At 38.8% G+C, this 19,303-nt stretch overlaps 1 protein-coding gene across 2 annotated transcripts in view; it reads left to right on the top strand.

Moving 5' to 3' along the window:
- Positions 1-19,303, top strand: part of PLCB1 (phospholipase C beta 1) — a 724,287-nt gene that overhangs the window by 541,622 nt on the left and 163,362 nt on the right. For both annotated transcript variants that reach the window (XM_074406258.1, XM_074406259.1), the window contains exons 11-12: positions 5,408-5,565; positions 16,420-16,502. In XM_074406258.1, coding sequence (XP_074262359.1) covers positions 5,408-5,565; positions 16,420-16,502 — 241 coding nt within the window. The remainder of the gene's footprint in view (positions 1-5,407; positions 5,566-16,419; positions 16,503-19,303) is intronic.

The following is a 19,303-nucleotide window of genomic DNA, read 5'->3' as shown; positions in this document are numbered from 1 at the left end:
CCACCCTTATGACTCAAGAAAAAAAAAATTCTCCCAGAAAGAAACAGTCTGGAGTAAATTCAACCTACATTTGTGCACCTCTTCATAAACCTCCCCATACTCCAAACCGTTTGGGAGATAATGGCTTCAGAAACACTGGAAAAGCAAACTAGTCTATCTCAGGATAGTTAATATCTTCATTCAGATAAGAAAGAAACCATTAGATTTGAGGGTTTTGCTATCCCCAATACTCTGATGAATTAAATTATCTGACTGAATGTTTCTGATAATCATTCAGCTCCTCTCTTCATGTTTAAGTTCTTAGCTGCAGAAAAGTTCTAAAAATGATTCAAGACCTAGCTCTGTCCTTGCCAGTCATGTGCTACCAACCCAGACTTTGAGCATCCTTCCTGTCTTCTCCATCTCTCCCACTCAGTTAGCTCTTAGTATATGCAACCTCTAATCATTTGCTTTTGGTTTAAAGCACATGCAGACCTAAGAAAGTTGGGTGGTAGAATGGAAAGAAGATGAGCTTAGGAAATAAACAGGGCCCATTTTGAAACGGCCTTTAAGTGAATGCCATGCTTAACTCTTCTGAGCGTTGGTTTTTTGTTTGTAAAACTGAGATAAACTAAAACAGTCAGGGTCCTTGTGGCTAAAAGTAATAGTCTGCTATTATTTAATGGCTTAAAGATTTAAGCCGTGTATTGGCTCACACAGCAAGACACCCAGGAGCAGAGTGGTTGAGGGTTGGTTAAATAAGGATTTCATTACTATCAAGGAAGACCCAGATGCTTTCTATCTTTTTGGTCCCCTTATGATTTCATGATGACTGTGCACCCTAAGTGTTACCTCCCTATGAATCAAGATCCCACAAAGGTCATGGCGAAAGTTCTTGTGACCCTTTTAAGAGTGAAGAAAATGTTCCTAGAAGTTCCCTGACAGCCCCCCACCTCCATCCCCTCAATCTGGTAGCTATTCTTTATGCCATGTTATATATAGCTCAGAGTCACACCACACAGCAATGCCCTCATTAATTGCTAACATGGCCATGGAGCTACCATGACTGACTGAAAAGAATCAAGATTTACCCCAAGGTTTCAGAGAAGACCCTGAAGCATATCAGAACCTAGATAAAATATTTTATTGGCAAGGAAAAAGAGTAAGAAGAGACAGAAAGCAACCAGAAGTGTAAGAATTGAAAGAGATTTATATTTTCCTCCCTACCTAGATGGTAAGGGTTAAAGAATATGTCTCATGTCATTTTCATATCCCCAGTAACCAGTATTTTGCCTCCCACAGAAAATGTTTTGGGGAATATGTGCAAACACATAACGGGACGCTTCTATAATCAGTAAGGCATATGCTTGAAGTTGCTTTCTCAAGAGTGGAAATAACTTTGGGCTCTCCCATAGATGCTTTGTCTCCTAAGCCATCTCATGTCAATTGCTCTGTGTTCAAGAGGGCACCATGATTTCACTGGGGCAATAGACAGATACCATGCAAGGGAGAAATCAGATCCAATGGATGCATCTAGAGATGGTCAAGACAAATAATACGTTCTGTGCATTTTGGACAGTTTCCTCAGGTGTAGCCATGAGATTATAAGCCCTGAAGGGCTGTCATAGCATTGAAAGCAAGGAAATATAGTCCTCATCTCCATCTATTCAAGGGGACAGTGACTATTGAAGAACACCACTGAATTAACAAATAGATCACATTCTGGAACCTTCTTACCCTGGAGGTTGAAGGGAGGACATTAATGATAAATATAAAAACAGGCAATTAATCATCAGCCACTTTAAGAAGAGAAATTCTTCAGAAGCTTGTGTTGATAGAGGGACTGCTATTTTCGATCTTCTGTTTTTTTTCTATCCCTGGATGCCTTGGGTAATCTGAGACAAAGCTCAAGGGAATGTAACCAGCCACCCAAAATGAATGCAGTCAAGTGAGAATTTGCAGAGCTGTGACTTGAGGCAGTATTATGAATTACTCCGAGAAGGAGCTTCAGCTCCCAAGTTCAATCATGGGCTTGGAATGTATTCCAGAGGGTGTTCAGAGCCAGGGAGAAATGATGTCAAATACTAGTTTCAGAAATACCAAGGGCTGAATGACTTATGACATGTCACTAATATCAACCTCCAGTGATCCCCTAGCCCCAGGAGATATATTTATTGAATATATTAAAATGGAAGTATAATTGGTAGATGAGATGTAATAATGAAGAGTTAAGAATTTTAGGGAACAAAAATAAATCAACTTTGAGGCTTAAGGCAGAAAAGGAGATAATAACAGAATATAAATACATATGTTTGAAAACTATTTCCGTAAATGAAATAAAACATACAGGGAACCTAATATGCATTCTAAGGAATAGGATAATTATGGATAAATGTGGGTTTTCTCAAAGCATGCTTTCCTTGAGAGACTTCCATTTATAATAAAAAGTATTTATTTTAAGAATGAACAATAAGTTTACCTTGGAGGGATTCTGTTGGTCTTAGGTGTTGGACAATAAACTCTTTCTCTTTTTTATTCTTTAGTTTTTTTTCCCCACATTCCTTTGCATCTCACAAACCCAACTTCATGCCTTACCATGTCTTTCAAAACATTAACTGATCAACATTCAAAAAATACATCAAATTCCTTCTAATTGTTTTTTGACAAAAAATATTCACAAGAAGATCCAAGGAAATGTTTCTCAAAACTTTGAACCTCTTATGACATAATGTTCTAGTGTCTGTTAGGTATCTATCTACTTTGATACACTGTTAAATCTGATTAAATTCATCACACCATCCTTACTAAAGTTAGTAACATTCAACAAGTATTAATAAAATTGATTCAGAAATTGTACAATATGTAATTGTGTTGATATAGTCAATAATGTACTTAATTATCTAAACAGTACACACACAAAAATCTGCTCCATTCTTTAATACTGGTGCAATTTTCTGCAGGAGTAAGTATTTTAAATTAACCTGATAATATTTGAATTATTCACTTCTTTAGCTATGGTAGCTCTCCTTTAAGTTTAAGAATAACATATAAATGTTTGTCTTTTCCCCTTTACTCTGACTGTCCCCTTGTCCCCAATGTAGCAAAGACCTTTGTAAATCTTTGCCATGACAATGAACTTTGGGGCAATTATGAATGGCAGTTTGATTAGCTAGCCTCAGGAACTTTCTAGATCATTTTATCAACCTTTTTTGCTTTTCCAAATGCATCTTTGTGTTTAAAACATCCTATTATTCCAGTAGAGGTAAGTGATTATGCAGACTCACTTAATCAGCCTTTCATTATATTTACTAGGGCTTTGTAGAAATCAAAAATGTCATCCTTTTGTTATGCTGATGGTTGAGCATTACGACATGCATATAAAAATAAAATTAAGCTAGTAGGCTTAATCCCATTTTCTCTGTCCTGTGTCTCCAAGGGGCACATCTTGTCCATTTCAAAGTCATTTTAATAGTTTGCATCAATATGTCATCTTTTAACTGGCTATTTTTAAAAAATGATGGTTGGCCAAATATGGTAATTTATGCCTGTAATCTCAGCACTTCCTGAGGCAGAGGCAGGAGCATCAGTTGAGCCCCAGGAGTTTGAGACCATCCTGGGCAACATAAGGAGACCTTGTCTCTAAACAAAATACAAAATTAGTTGGGCATGCTGGGGCACACCTGTGGTCCCAGCTACTTAGGAGGCTGAGGAAGAAGGATGACTTGAGCCCTGGAGGTTGAGGCTGCAGTGAGCTATGATCATGCCACCGCACTCCAGCCTGGGTGAGAGAGTGAGATTCCATCTCAAAGAAAAAAGAAGAAAAACTTAAAAAAATGATTGGGGCTTATGGAGTATAAATCAAAGAAAATATTTAATATGGAAAACCAAAGACTTCAATTTGTGTGTTGCTAATGGGCCTGTTGCAAGAACTATTTATTATGATGTTTTCAAAAATAATTTATCCTGAAATCAGTGATTTCCATTGACTTAAGTAAAACAGGAGCATTCGGCTTCTATGCCCTGCGTACTGCTGCCCTCAGACCTTTCAGGTGCCTTGATTATAGTAATTCTCATCACTTCACTAGGGTATGTTAGTGTCACAAAAGTCCAATTTTGGTAAAGTTTATCTTTTTCTTCTGTTGCTTGTGCTTTTGGTGTAATATCTACAAAACCGTTGCCTAATCCAGGTCACAAAAATTTACTGCTGTGTTTTCTCCTAAAGGTTTTGTAGTTTTAGCTCTTACACTTATATTCTTGATCCAATTTGAGTTTATTTTTATATGGTATTACTATATAAGTTGCTCCTGCAACTTTTTCTTTTTCGTCTTTTTATTTTTTTATTTATTTATTTTTTTTGCATGTGGCTATCCAGTTTTCCCAACATTCTATTGAAAAGACTATTCTTTCTGCAATGAATTGTCTTGGCAATTGTTGAAAGTTAGTTGACCGTAAATTGAGGGTTTATTTTGGAAATCTCAATTCTATTTCCATTAATCTATATGTCTATCTTTATGCCAATACCACATGGTCTTGATTACTGTAGCTTTGTTGTAAGTTTAGAGAAGTGTGATTCCTCCAAATTTGTTCTTATTTTTCAAGATTGCTTTTGGCTATTTAAGGTTTCTTACATTTCTATATGAACTTGGGATCAGCTTGTCAATTAAAAAAAAAAAAAGCTGATGAGATTTTAATAAGATTGAATCTTTAGACCAATGTGGGGAGTAGTGTCAGCTTAGCAATACCAAGTCTTCTGCTTGTTGAACATGAGATGTATTTCCACTCATTTGTGCCTTCTTTAGTTTCTTTTAACAATGTTTTGTAATTATTAGAGAACAAGTTTTACACTCATTTGTTTAATTTAAATTTATTTTTACAAAAAGAACACTTTTAAAAACAATATTTAGCTTTTCTCAGCATTTGCGCCTTCAGCAAATGTTTCAGATGCAGCTGACTTATATAATAGAAAGTCTTCCAACAAACTCTCATTGGGAGGCAGTCAGAATTAAAAGAGTGTGTTTCAATGCTGTGGTCCTGGATCTTCTACTTCCTAGCATTGGAAACTTGGGCAACTGATCTCTGTGCCATTTTTATTATGTGAAGTAGGTATTTAAAAAAAAAAAAATAGTTATGCCACAGAGATTGTTTGATAGATACACAGTCCAAAGACCTGTAATTGGCACATGGTAAACAAACATGCATGTTGTTATTGTTACATTGTTATTTTAATCTTTCCCCAAAGCACTGCTAGGAATTCTATTTGAGATTGTGCCGTTACCTTCTGTTATGTTGAGACAGAAGAAAGGCAAAGAATAACTGCTCCAGCTCTTGGACTCTTTGTTTTCCCATTATTGAAATGTCATTCTAAGAAAGCACCACTGCCTTCCTTGTTTCATGGGAGTCTGGGGTTTGTTTTGTTGGTGTTTTATAGCTGGCCAACTGGCTGGAAACTCCTCTGTTGAGATGTATCGCCAAGTGCTCCTGTCTGGTTGTCGCTGTGTGGAGCTGGACTGCTGGAAGGGACGGACTGCAGAAGAGGAACCTGTCATCACCCATGGCTTCACCATGACAACTGAAATATCTTTCAAGGTAGAGTATATGAATGTTACTAAGAGAGGCAGCTGGGGACACCTGATCCCTTTTGGTTAAAGCCTCCTAAGGTAGAAAGTCCCAATGATCACAATTAAATCCAAAGGTTGTTAATCATCTTTGCAATTTCAGAGGCTAAAATGTAGCTGTTTAGTCATGAATAATTGGCATCGGGTGAATTAATTTATGTTAACCAAATTCTCAGGAAACTGTCTTGTGAAAGGAAATATCAATGTATTTGTCTTGTCGTCTTTAGCACTCTTACTCTTAATTTCTTGCATTTTATTTTTGTGAAATATAACATACCTAAAGAATACAGACAATTTATTTATACGCCTTAACTAATGGCTATAAAATATGCATCCATGTACCTACCGTCTAATCAAGAAGTAGAAACTTGTGGGTACCTGCAACACTTCCATGTATTTATTCCCATCAGAATGGCCTGCTTACCCTCAGAGGTGACCACCGTCCTGACTATTGCAGTGGTCCCTACTTTGCACTTCTTTAGAGCACAAAATACAGATTTATGTGCAGCCCTAAATGATGTAGCTTCACCAATTCTTTTTCACTTGTAAATTGATTCACACTGCAGTATGCATTATTTTGTGACTTACTTTTTTCACTCCACGTCGTTTAGAAGGTTCATTCATATTGTTTCATGTAACTCTAGATTTTTTCTGCCTTATCATGATAAGCATTACTGTTGGTTGTTATATAAGATTCCATTCTGTGATGCTAGATTTTAGAATGTTGATATCTATCAGTCAAAGACCCCTAGGAACATAGACATGGTCACCTTGGGATTATTTGCTCCTACAACAAAGGAGAACACATGTTGTGGGGAGCTGGGATGTCTCAGTAAATGTGTATTAGAGAAGACTTACAGGACTTGGGCTTGTAATAGGTGATTTGGGAAATGATTCAAGGGAGAAGGATTTTGCTATAGATTAGGTGCTGTTGGGAAGCAGAAACAATCCTATGACAGGGTTTCTTAATAAATCCTATCTAGGAGGCAGGACTAAAGCTGTTATTGATAAAGATGCATCAGTCATTCTTGTTGGTGAGGAATGGAGGTGTGTTTGCTCTCTCTTCTACTTCTACCCTTAGCTCTATTTTACACCATTAAGGGCCACACATTCATGTGTATGGACACCCAAGCCCAAAGAGCTAAGGTCTGTCCACATCTCCAGCAAAGAACCATCCCCAGCGGGTTGGGGCTATTAGGGTAGGGGAAATCTGGGGTCCTAGGTACTTGGAGAGTGAGGAGAAAGAAGGTCTGGGCTTCAGGGAACATGCTCTCTTGGCTGCCTCAGGGTTTTTTGCCCCTTTAAACGGGAATCAGAAGAGAAGGGCCAGAGGACAACCTCTTGCACTAGGTCCCAAGGCATGAGCCCCAATTGCCTGGGATATGTGGGTCTCAGGGAAGTATTGGCTCTGGGTCACCAACTCTTATCCGAAGCAACAAAGGAAACAGAGTCCAAGTATGTAGGTAACTAAGGTGAGTGGAGACAAGGCCATTGAAAATGGAAGATCAAAATACTGAGAAGCTAGAATATGGCATGAATTCAATGTTAATATCACCAAGGTTAATGACAACGTTTTGGATGAAGAAGACAGTGAGACACTTACCAACTCTTTGCTGAGTGGGGTGGCTCAGTAGATGGCAGAAGTGAAGAAGAGGTAAAAACTCATTTAGCTGCCTTGTATGAACTAGGATTTTTTTTTAGAAGATTGAAAGGTAATGTTTCACAAGTAGCACTGAGAGAAAAAAGATCCCAAACCCCAGCTTCTAGCTGTGAAACATTTCAGATATGAGAAAATAAACAGTATATCACCAAAGAGAGCCGCTAACAAGAAGCAAAATTTTCAAGGGACAGGAAAGTTTCTGTTTAGATAGAAGGATTTTTCTGATCAAAGTTGCTATAATAGATAATAATAAAAAACATTTTCAGCAGTAATATCATTCGCACCTAAAGATTTGTGTATTATGTTGTGCCTAAGGAGTTTGACTTTTCATTATTTCTTCAACTTAGCCTACAATGCAATAATGAGAGAAAATAGCACCCTTCACTTAAATTTTACAACAAAGTTTAATATGGGGTTGACATTAATTCTGATCAAAATCTTTAAAAGCAATGTCTGTTCCTGAAATTGAGCACTATTATGAACCTTGCATTTTCTTAAGTGGAAAATCAATGTGTATGTGTGTGTTTTTTTTTTTAAATTCATTTCCATAGTCCCGCTCCCTCCCTCTCAGAACTTGCTATTGTCCTTAAGATACCAGATGAAGATAGTGGGGCTCTTTAAGAAAAAGTAGAGACAGATGACCCTGTTGTGGAGCCAGTGCAGCTTGGGCTCATCTGTCTGTTGATGGATGATGATGCTCCTGGAATGGCAGACAACACGCCCCGATGGAGCTGAGAGCTGGTGGCACCGCACACTGCCCCACTACCTTGAAGACCTGCCACACTCCCCAGGCCACGGCCCTGTCTACCCGCCGGAGACATTTTGAGGAGCAATTGTTATTTTTTAAATAATTTAAAATCCTCCAAGTTCTCTAAGTTTCTCCGGGGAGAATAAACACCAAGTACACCCTGAGGCATGTTTATTTTATGTTGAGCATTTGCTTGTTGGCCTCTGCCTGCCATTGAGTCAGCTTGGAGTGACTCTCCTTGTGCACTTGACCATAGAAGTGGTTCTTCAATGACATCTGTAATCCCAGAGTCACAAGCTGATTGAACATCTCTTCCTTGGCTCTGGAAGCATGGCTTCTCAACCACATCCACACACTTGCCAGTGAGTGAGAGGCTTAAAGACTAAATCTAGCCCAGAATACTCTTTCTTTCTCTGTCTGCTAGAGTTGGGAGTGGGGAGGTGACCAGGATGGCTAAAGAGAGGAGTGAATTCATCATCCCAGTTGGTTTTTCTAGCTATTCCTCCTGCTAATGCACATAGCAGGATAGACAGTTCTGGCTGCAATGTGGGTAGGTGATAGTGGGTGAGGATGGATGTGGGAGTAGAAATGTCAACCTATTTTGCAGACAGATAAACAGTAGCAGGGATGTTTTGCATCAGGACTGAGACTAGGGGAAGGCAATTAAGTCTCCTAGCAAGTAAAATGTAAGGCGGCCTTTGCTCTCAAGGTTGTGTTAGCACAGAGTTGGCACTAGAAAATGAGTGTCTCTTTAAATTTTGCACTTAGTCGCCTCTCTTGCCTCATCCTAGTTCCAACACTGCTTGCATGATTATTAGCATGCAGTCTGCTTTCCCAGAACCCAGTGTGTAAGGTGACTTTGTAAGAAAGAGTAAGAAGGGAAACAGGGCACAAAGCCCTACATAATCTCCAATTCCCTCATTACCTCGTTTCTTACTGCTTTCCCCCTCACCTAATGGGCTCCCACTACACTGACTTTGCTGTTCCTTGGCTGTGCCAGGCTGGTGACACCTCACAACCTTTGCACAGCCTCTTCCCTCTGCCTGGAATGCTCTTCCCGTAGGTATCTGCCTGCTTCTTCCCTTCCCTCCTTGAAGCCTTCCTCAAATGTCACCTTCTCGTAAGGCCTCCTGGGACTGATCTATTTAATACTGTCACCAGCAATCGCTCCCACTCCCCACACCACTGACATAACCCCCTACAACCCCACTTTATAGTACTGTATTTTCCTGAAGCACTTATCATATCACCTTCTAACACTCTGCATAATTTGCTTAATTCCTTGTTTGTTGTCTCTTCTTCTATTAATGCGTAAGTTCCACAGACAGGGCTCTTTGTTCTGTTACCTTATCTGTCCCAAGTCCTCTTCTTTAAGCAGAATCTAATATACAGGAGGTGCCCAATAAATGTTTTTGAATGAATTTTCCCTTCCCAAAGCAAGTAGGTAAAATATAGCATAAAGTTCATTTTTAGTCTTTCTCGCCTCTGCTCATCAGATAAGTGAATTTGTCTTTCTCCATCCTACACAGGATGTGTTGATAGGCAGGGAAAACATCCCAACGTTTGCCAGTTTTAGCTGCCCTGAAGATTTGGGCCAGATATTCGCGTATAATTAGAGTGTATTCTACAGCTATACTGCACAGTGCAGCAGCAAAATAAACTGATTGCAGAGTTCAATTTTATGTCATCCAGTATATCTGCTTTCAGTATGTGTGATCTGAAAAGCTGTGTGATAGATCCCAAAAGCAAGAGATCCTACTGGCATTTGCTCCCTGTTTACTGGAAGGGTCAAAATAAGAAGTTATGTTCTGGGAAAGGAGACATTCAGCCTCATTATGAAGGGTTTTGTGTTTTGTAGGCTGGCTTCATTATTTATCTTATGTATCTGCTTCTATGCCTCATCACCTTAGCCTTCCTGGTGGCCATCGCCTAGCAGTTCACCACTTGGTCTTCTCTCTTCTCCTACCTTTCTCTTTATGCTTGACACCACCCACCCACCTCCTTCCCAGGGTGGTTTATCTTCCTTCAGGCAGCTTTCTTTTAAGCAGCAATTATACAGGATGGAAAACTGGGTAATGTAATAAAATATATGAGGAAAATGTATTAAATTTGAGTAGATTAAATTGAGCACTTCTGAAAATAAAGCATCATTTGTTCCCTAAGAGAAGTAATAATTTAGGATGCAATTTCACTGCTACCTAAATGGACATATCAAATGGCTATCCAAATACACCCTGTTGTTGTATGTCAAGGATAAAGGATTTCAAGGGCAATTTGTCCCACGGGAGTGTAATAATTGAAGCATATGGTTTATAGATTATTGAATCTAGTGTTGCAAGTCTCTGAAAAACAGTTTTGACTTGATAAGGAGCAGTGGAGCTTTACCGTACTTTCACATCCAATGACCACCAATTATAGCAAATATGAAAGAGTGAAACTTAAAAGCTAAAACTGGCTTTCTCATCCTTACTGATCATGCACGCCATACAAAATATTTCAAAGGCACAAAAGCATGAAAGTCCTCCAGTTGAACTTCTAAAGTTTTCAGTTGCTCCCAACTAAAATTATTAGATGAAGTTTAGTAATCTTTTTTTCCCGTTTAATGACTTGAAAAGGTTTCCTAAGCTGTTAGCTAAAGTTATGGCAGAGATGGGGAGAGGTGGACGGAGAGAGGAGGGAGAAGGATGACTAAGAAAGAGGGAAAGGTGAGCACAGAGGGTAAGGATGCTACTCTGGAGCTAACAGCCAGAGGTCCAGTACCAGCTCTTCCATTCAGTTGCTGCAAGACCTTGAAGAAGCTTCCTTCCCAGTGCAAGTTTCCTTTGCTACCAGCAAAATGGAGATGATAACAGTGCTTACTTCCTGGGGTGGTTGTAAGCAAGCATTCAATAACCCTACTTAATACACAAATATTGCTTAAAACAATGCATGGTATGCAGTGACTACTCTATAAATGTTAGCTTTTGATATTTTCATCGAAATGCTTAAAAGACAAATGTTAGCTGGCTTTCTGTAAATATAACATAAGCATGGACTTATTAAGCCAGAACAAAGGTGGGGGTCTGAAATAAGTCATCTGTAAGGCTACCATGGTAGAAGATGTGGGCATCCTCCAAGCTCAACCCATGGCGTCTGCCTCACCTCCAGGAAGGTGCCAAAAGCCCAAATTGTAGTAAACTAAACACAGCCCAGACCTTGGTTAGGGGCCCAGTAGGAGCAGAGAAGGGAACAAATAGATAGGATTGGATGTTCCACTGCAAACTCAAGTCCTAAGTCAAGCACACAAAATCAGAAGTGCACAATGCCAGAGGGAGGACAAAGGGAAAAGTAGGAGAAGCAAGACAGTTAAATCTAGGAACCCCAGTGGCCTCACTGTAGTTCAGACCATCCTTAGCATCCCTACTGTGGGAAGAGAGAACCAAACCCAGGGAGCTAGGAAGATGGAGGGGCATGGACTCCCTACAAGTCTAAAAGTAGGCCCAGAGAAGCACTGGCATTTTATCCGCCAAAGATAAAGGAAGATATGAGAGAGATTTGACCTGGAGCCAAATACCCACTTTCTAAATTAGAGGAGGAGAGTAAGGGTCAGTCTTACCCACTGTCAGATTTGACTTTCCTTGACCTAAATACCAATGAGAGGAGCCTACAATCCACTTTCATTATTAAATGTAGTTGGAGAAGTTCTCAAGCAGACAAGGAAGACAGCCATCATCAGAAAAGTTAGCAGAGATGGCTGGGTGCAGTGGCTCATGCCTGTAATCCCAGCACTTTGGGAGCCCGAGGCAAGTGGATCACTTGAGGTCAGAAGTTTGAAACCAGCCTGGCCAACATGGCAAAACCTTATCTCTACTAAAAATACAAAAAATTAGCCAGGACTACGTACCTGTAGTCCCAACTGCCTGGGAGCTGAGGCACAAGAATGGCTTGAACCAAGAAGGCGGAAGTTACAGTGAGCCAAGATCATGCCACTGTATTCCAACTTGGGCAACAGAGCAAGACTTTGAAAAAGAAAAAAAGAAAAAATGACAGTTATTAGCAAAAACTAATTATACTTTTATTTACATGTATATTTGAAGGAGTTTTATTTATTTTTATTGCATTTTAGGTTTTGGGGTACATGTAAACACCGTATATTCTCGCTCACAGGCGGGTGTTTTTTTTTTAATTTAAGGCTCAATGTTTATTGGAAATTTCAACTATGAAGGTGTTAAAAAGTTAATCTGGCTATTGAGTGTGAATCGACATTCAACCTTCTGTATTACAATTTACCTTTAGTTACAATCAAGTTTTAAGCTTTGCTTAATACTTTGATTAAGTATAACTAAATCATTAACCAAATACCTTTGATTTACCTTTGATTACAATCAAGTTTTAAGCTTTGCTTAGGCCAGTGATCAGACTAGTCCAAGGGTCAACAAACTGTCTTGTGCAGGCCACATTTATGCTACCATCTGCCTTTGTGAATTAAGCATTATTGAAACACAGCCACATCTACTCATTTATATATTATCTGTGGCTACTTTGGGGCTATGTATTAGTCTGGACTCTGTCTCCAAGGAATTGGCTCATGTGGTTATGGAGGCTGAGAAATCCCAAGATCTGCAGTTGGCTAGCTGGAGACCCCACTGACCATGGTACAATACCAGTCCTGGTCCAAAGGCCTGAGAATAAGGAGTAATGGTGTAAGCTCTAGTCCAAGTTTAAGTCTCAAGGTAGAAGAATACCAATGTCCCAGTTCAAAAACAATCAGGTAGAAACCGTAAATTCTCCTTTACTCTTTTTTTTCCCCTATTCAGGCTTCCAGTGGATTAAATGAGGCCAACCCACATTAGGGAGGGCAAGCTGCTTAACTCAGTCTATCAATTCAAATGTTAATCTCATCCAGAAACCCCTCACAGAGACACCCAGAAAAACATTTAACCAGATATCTGGGTACCCCATGACCCAGTCAAGTTGACACATACAATTAATCATCACAAGCTACAAAGGCAGAGTCGAATAGCAGCCAAAGAAATAGAAACCATATGACCAGAAAAGCCTAAAATACTACCTGGTCATTTATTAAAATTGTGTTCCGACCTCTGAACTAGTCAATAGAAGAATAAATGGGAACACAAATTGCTAGAGTGTTTCTCTTCTGTCACATCTTAGCAGTTCATTCATCCATTTGAAAGTATTTCATGAGCATCTAGAATGTACCTTAGCAGAACAGTGAAGAAAACTAGTTCTTACCTCAAGAATCTTACACTATCTAGTGAGGAAAGATAAATCAAAATAAACACAAAGATGTGGTACCTAGAAACATGCTGGTAAAGCAATCTAAATCAGTGGGCAAGGAAAAGAGAGCTGAGCTATGCTGTCTGGGTGGTGGAGGCAGGCTTTTGGTAAGGTGATGCTTAGGCACAGGAGCTATTGCTTACTCCCAAAGTAACACAGTAAATCATGCTTTCATATAAGAATATTTTTGACTGAAGGAACAAAGTGCAAAGATGGTGAGATGAAAGCATCCTTGGTATATTCAAAGAAAAGCAACAAGATCAATGGACTGTATCCAGGTGCCTGAGAGGGAGAGGAAAAGGAGATGAATTTAAATAAATGGCAGGTGTCAGATCAAGTTAGGCTGTGTAGATGATGTTGGATTTCATTTCCTGTGAAATGGGAGGTCACTGGAAAGTTTATAAAAAAGAGTCTACTCATGTTTAGGAGTAATGACTGGCTTTGGTATGGAATACAGCAGCAAGCACTAGAAGCCAGGAAAGCAATCAAAAGTCAGTCAGCTTCTTCTAGGCGTGGCTGCAATGATAAGATACCCCCAAGATCACAGTGATTTACAACCACAGAGATTTCCTTCTCAGTCAGGTTCGATGTCAGCTGTTGGTGTGATTGCTATTGTTTGGAATTCATATTGAAAGAACAACCCCCGTCTATGATATCACTGGGCTCTTGGGAGGGGAGAAAGAGAAACAGCTGGATGGCAACATGGTGGGTCTTCAAGACTCTACTCAGCAGCAGCACATGTCATTTTCCCACACAGGCCCTTGGCCAAAATAAAACACACTGCCAAGCCTATCGTCAGCAGAGTGTGTAGACAGCATCCTCACAAAGGAAGGGGGAAGCACATATGTGGGAACAATGATAAGATCTACCATAGCAGTCATTGCAGTGGTTTTTGTATCTGGATGATAGCAGTGGAGGTGCTGACACTTGAGTGTATTCTGGATCTATTTTGGACAAGAATGCTGATGAACTGAAAGGTATGAGAGAAGGAGAGGAGGAAAAAATGGCTCTACTATATTTATCCTTTATCTGATACATTAGTGCCAAATTTATGAAATAAACAAAATCCAGTCCTTTTTTTTCACACTTAGTATCCACATCCTTGATGACCTCTATTATCAGTTCTTTTTGAGGGCTTTGCTCTTAGCTGGCTAAGATTATTAGCTGCATGGAAGTTACTGCAATGGTTGGGTATTGATAAGCTCTAGAGTCAGACAAATCTTCCTGGGGTTTAATCTTGGATTCTCTTCTCTATGACTTAAGGTAAGTCGGTTAATATCTCTGCACCTTAGTTGAATCGAGAATACATTAGGAGCTGAGTCCTTTGCCGCCTCTTGCTGCATCTTCACAACAGATCTGTGCAGTGAAGTTTATTGCCCCCACTTGATAGATCAGCAAACCACCATGCAGCGGCACTAAGTGATTTTTCCAAGGTCACACAGCTCATAAGTCTCAGAGGCAAGGATTCAAAGGTCTGTTTGAATCCAAAGCCTATGCTCAAATAACTCAAATAAAGCACTTAAAATCTTGATATTGCTTGCCTTTTATAGTGCTTGGTTTTTTTTGACAGACTCAACTATCATAAAAGTTAAACTGATTATGTATGAAAGATAATCTATGAGTTCATTTCTAAGGAACAGTAAGAGTGATTCTTCTCGCTCCATGAAGACAAATCTTTCTTAGAGGATATATGCAAATGTAGTACAGAATTAGAAAGGCTTATTTATACTCTGGGCGAGGGAAATAGCTTTCAGAAGTGGATATAAAGAACACTATATATTGGATAGAGAAGGTAGAAACGATAGCAGAAAAGGCCCAGGCACAAAGAATAGGAGTGGAAATCCCTACTTGAAAGGAGAATATGAAAAGAATAAATGTAACTAAAAACAAGTATATGGGAATATGAAACCACTACTTCTGTAAGTGATATCATTAAACAATAAATGAGACTGCACTTTACTACCAGTTAAATGAGAAAATAATTTTTAAAAATAATGTCCAAAACTGGTGAATATGCATTGAAATCTGTTCCTGCATGCATTACTCTCAGCAATCTAAAATGAAAAGTAATTTGAAGATACATGAGGGACTATGAGAGTATTCATATTCTTAAATCAAGAATTCCCCTTCTTAGAATTCATTCCCAGAAAATCATTCAAGATATTAGAGGAAAAAAATGAGGATGTTCTTTGTGGAATTATTTGAATGACAACTCTGAAAATGTACCTGTCCAACAGTTGGGGAACGGTTAAATCAATTTTGATACCTTTACTTTCTACAATTTTGTACATATATTGAAACTTGTGATACACATTTTTTAAAATACAGATTGAAAATGGAAGTACTGATACATGTTACAACATGGATGAACTTTGAAAGTATGCTGAGTGAAAGGTGGCAGGCACAAACAGCCTTATATTGTATGGTTACATTTATATGAAATAATTAGAATAGGCAAATCTGTGAAGACAAAGTGGATGAATGGTTGCCTGGGACTAGGTGTGTGGGGTGGGGTGCAGGAATCGGGAGTGACTGCTAGTGGGTACATGGTCTTTTTCTGAGGCAATAAAAATGTTCTTAAATTGGGAGATGCTCACATAACTCTGTGAATATACTAAAAAACATTGAACTGTACACGTTCAATGGGCAGATTATATCTCAAAAAAGTTACATCTCAAGAACAATGCTTTCTAAAAATACAACTTGAGTATATACTGTAATTAAAACTAAGCTATATAAATACATGAGAGACTAGAAGTGAATATAATGAAATGCGAACAATGGTTTGGTTCAGAAAGTGGATTTGTGGGTGAAATCTTTTGCCTTCTCTTCCTCTCCAAAGTGTTTATAGTATGATTAGGTTTCTTTCATTATTAAAAAAAAAATAGATTCAATTAACAAACAGGAGACTCCTCTCCTTTGCATTTCTGTCTCCCCTCCACCAAAATCCAATCATCTTATTACATTGCAGAATCAAGAGTCAGAAATAGCACTGTCCAGCAGCCCTCAAAATCCCTTCTGGCCATTTCAAGCCATTTGATACAATTCTCTGAATGGAAAAGACAACTATTTAATACCCCTCAAGAATATACAGATTAAAAATTCTGGCATACTGAATATGCATGTGTTCTCATTTTTAGGAAGTGATAGAGGCAATTGCGGAGTGCGCGTTCAAGACTTCACCTTTTCCAATTCTCCTTTCATTTGAGAACCATGTGGATTCGTAAGTATTCAATATCTTCAGGAAAGAATCTTTTTCCAGAATGGGTCATACTGAGCAATTTTTTTAAATCAGATTTAAGATTATTAGACATTATTAATGGTGTTCTTCCATCATGTTATATATTAACTGGCATGTTTTCATTTGTATATGGTGGAATTCATTTAAATATAATCAACATTAAAATAATCCACTGGACTTGTAGGATCCATTTTCATGTCATAGTATGGTTTTTAAATTAAGAACTCTTCTTTTTGCAATGCAGTGGAACATGTTTTCTTACACAATATATGTCTCTGTTATAGATTTGGGGTGCTGTGGGCCACTTTTATAACCCTCCTTCATTAGCTCCTTTTATTGCACACAACTTGAGTCCATTTCATCACCTTAAAATGGGCAGTTCCCTCACCTCGTGGCAGGTGGAGGGAGAGCTGTGAATTACTTTCCACTTACACAGAACTCAGTTCACCAAACCTCCACCTTCCCCATTTTCAATGGCTTTCCCTGTTAATATTTATATTTGCCAATTTCAAAATACCCTGCACTTACTGCTGAGCTACACAAAGAAAATGTTATTTTGACTTCACTGTTTTATATTCATTTTATCTTAAATTACCAAAGAGACATATTTATATCTAATAGATGTATATTAGTTTATCACGTAGTTACTCACTTTAAAGAGCTTCAGAATGAAAGATTCTTCTCCATATAGAATGAAAGCCCTCTCTTTTATTTCAAGAACCTAAGCCAGATTTTTCAACTAAAAGCCAACAGCACCTGTCCTAATTTGGATTACAAGTTTCCTTTTACTCTCCTTCCTATTGAGAGTGTTTCCCAGGTCACTGAGCCTCTTTGTCCCGGTAATTTGCAACACATGCTTCAATTCTCTAATTCTTAAATAATTCACTAAATCTTAAAGATGCAGATTGGTCATGAGCAAATTTCAGCTTGTAGAAGTTCTAAGTAGTTAAGTGTGATAATGTGTCGATATGGAGAAACCTTATTTCAGAGGAACCAATTTTATAATTATCTGTATTTTTTGAATTTGCCCTCTGGAAAACCATATTACGTTTACTGGCTTGTGGTTCTGTTTCATTATGCAACAGTCATCCAATGAATGATGTAATCCTTTGGCACACAGTGTCTCCAATGCTTCTAAGAGTCAAATGAAGAGAGAGGAATTTATTCTGTTCCATGCTACTTCTGTTCTTACTCAAAGGGGCACCTCTTTAGTAGCTGTATTTAATACCTGGTTTGCTGTGACGGCTCTGCTTTGCAATTGACTCTGTTAAACAATTTCTCATTTCTGTCCATTCATTTGTAATTGGGCTGTAACAATATGTATTAGTCCATTCTTGCACTGCTATAAAGAAATGCCAGAGACAGGGTAATTTATGAAGAAAAGAGGTTTAATTGGCTCACAAGTCCGTAGTTTGTACAGGAAGCATGGTGGCATCTGCTTCTGGGGAGGCCTCAGGGAGCTTTTACTCATGGTAGAAGACAAAGTGGGAACAGGAGTCTTACATGGCAGAAGGAGGACAGAGAAAGAATGGGGAGATGTCACACGCTTTTAAACAACCAGATCTCATGAAAACTCACTGTCACAACAACAGTACCAAGGAGGATGGTGTCAAACCATGAGAAATCACCCACATGATCCAATCACCTCCCACCAGGCCCGCCTTCCAACATTGGGGGTTACACTTTGACATGAGATTTGGGCGAGGATGCAGAACCAAACTATATCCCAATACTTGAGCACTTTTCTTTCAGGCATTGTAGTTTCCAGACTTGAGGATGTGTTTTAATTTTTTAAAAAATAAAAGAAGGGCATCTGGCATACTTATTTTCTTAAAGAGATGTTTCTATTTAAATTAGACAAAATGAAAGGGTATGGTTCCATTCTGTATTGTCACACCTGCTAAACTGAGCTTCTCCTTGACATAGCCAGAAAAATATCAACCATCACCATCAACAATAATGTAACAGCTAACCTTTATTAAATATTCGCTTTGTGCCAAGCAGCTTTTGAAATACTTTACATGCCTCAGCTCATGTAAGCCTCACCACAAACCCAGGTGCTTCTATGAGTAATATGATTCTCTCCATTTTACAGATGTCAAAGCTGAGTCCTAAAGAGGAAGAGTAACTTGCTCAAGGCTATGTAGCTAAAATGTGGCAGAGAGGGGATTCCAATCCAGTTAGTGTGGCTTCAAAGCTCACACTTTTAACCAACACATCCCCTACACCTAAACAGAAGCATCATGAGCCTTCAAAACATCAAATTTAGACAACCAGAGTATCCACCAAGCAATGCCCAGCAAATGTTCGCCTCTATGGCTTGTAAACCTTAAACATAGGATTTTTTTTTGCAGTTTTTCACACCAGTCATTTAGAGATCCAAAACTGGACATGAAAACTAATTTCTGCATCATGCACAGACTAGTGCCATTGTACTTGCCTTACTGGCTTAAAAATAATAAATTTAGCTATTAAAAATTCATTAATAATGCATATGTGGCAAAATAAAACAGGAAAACAGCCTTTCCAGGATGCCATGATTGTGTCCCAAGCCACTGAGATAATGTAATGGCAATGAAATAGTAAAAGATAAAATTCTGTTGTGGAGGAAGTGGGTGGACATTGCTTGCTTCATATTTCCCTTGTCCTTCAGATATCAAAACTGCTCAGCCACCATTCTTTCCTGGGAGGCTAGCACACACCCAGAGAAAACCGATAAGCTTTCCTCTTGCTGGTAAAATGTTGTGCTGGACTTCAGAGCCACCTCATCTAGTCCCCGAATC

Source organism: Saimiri boliviensis, chromosome 9, assembly GCF_048565385.1.
Source record: "Saimiri boliviensis isolate mSaiBol1 chromosome 9, mSaiBol1.pri, whole genome shotgun sequence".
Lineage (NCBI taxonomy): Eukaryota > Metazoa > Chordata > Mammalia > Primates > Cebidae > Saimiri > Saimiri boliviensis.
This window is presented reverse-complemented; position numbering and strand designations above follow the sequence as displayed.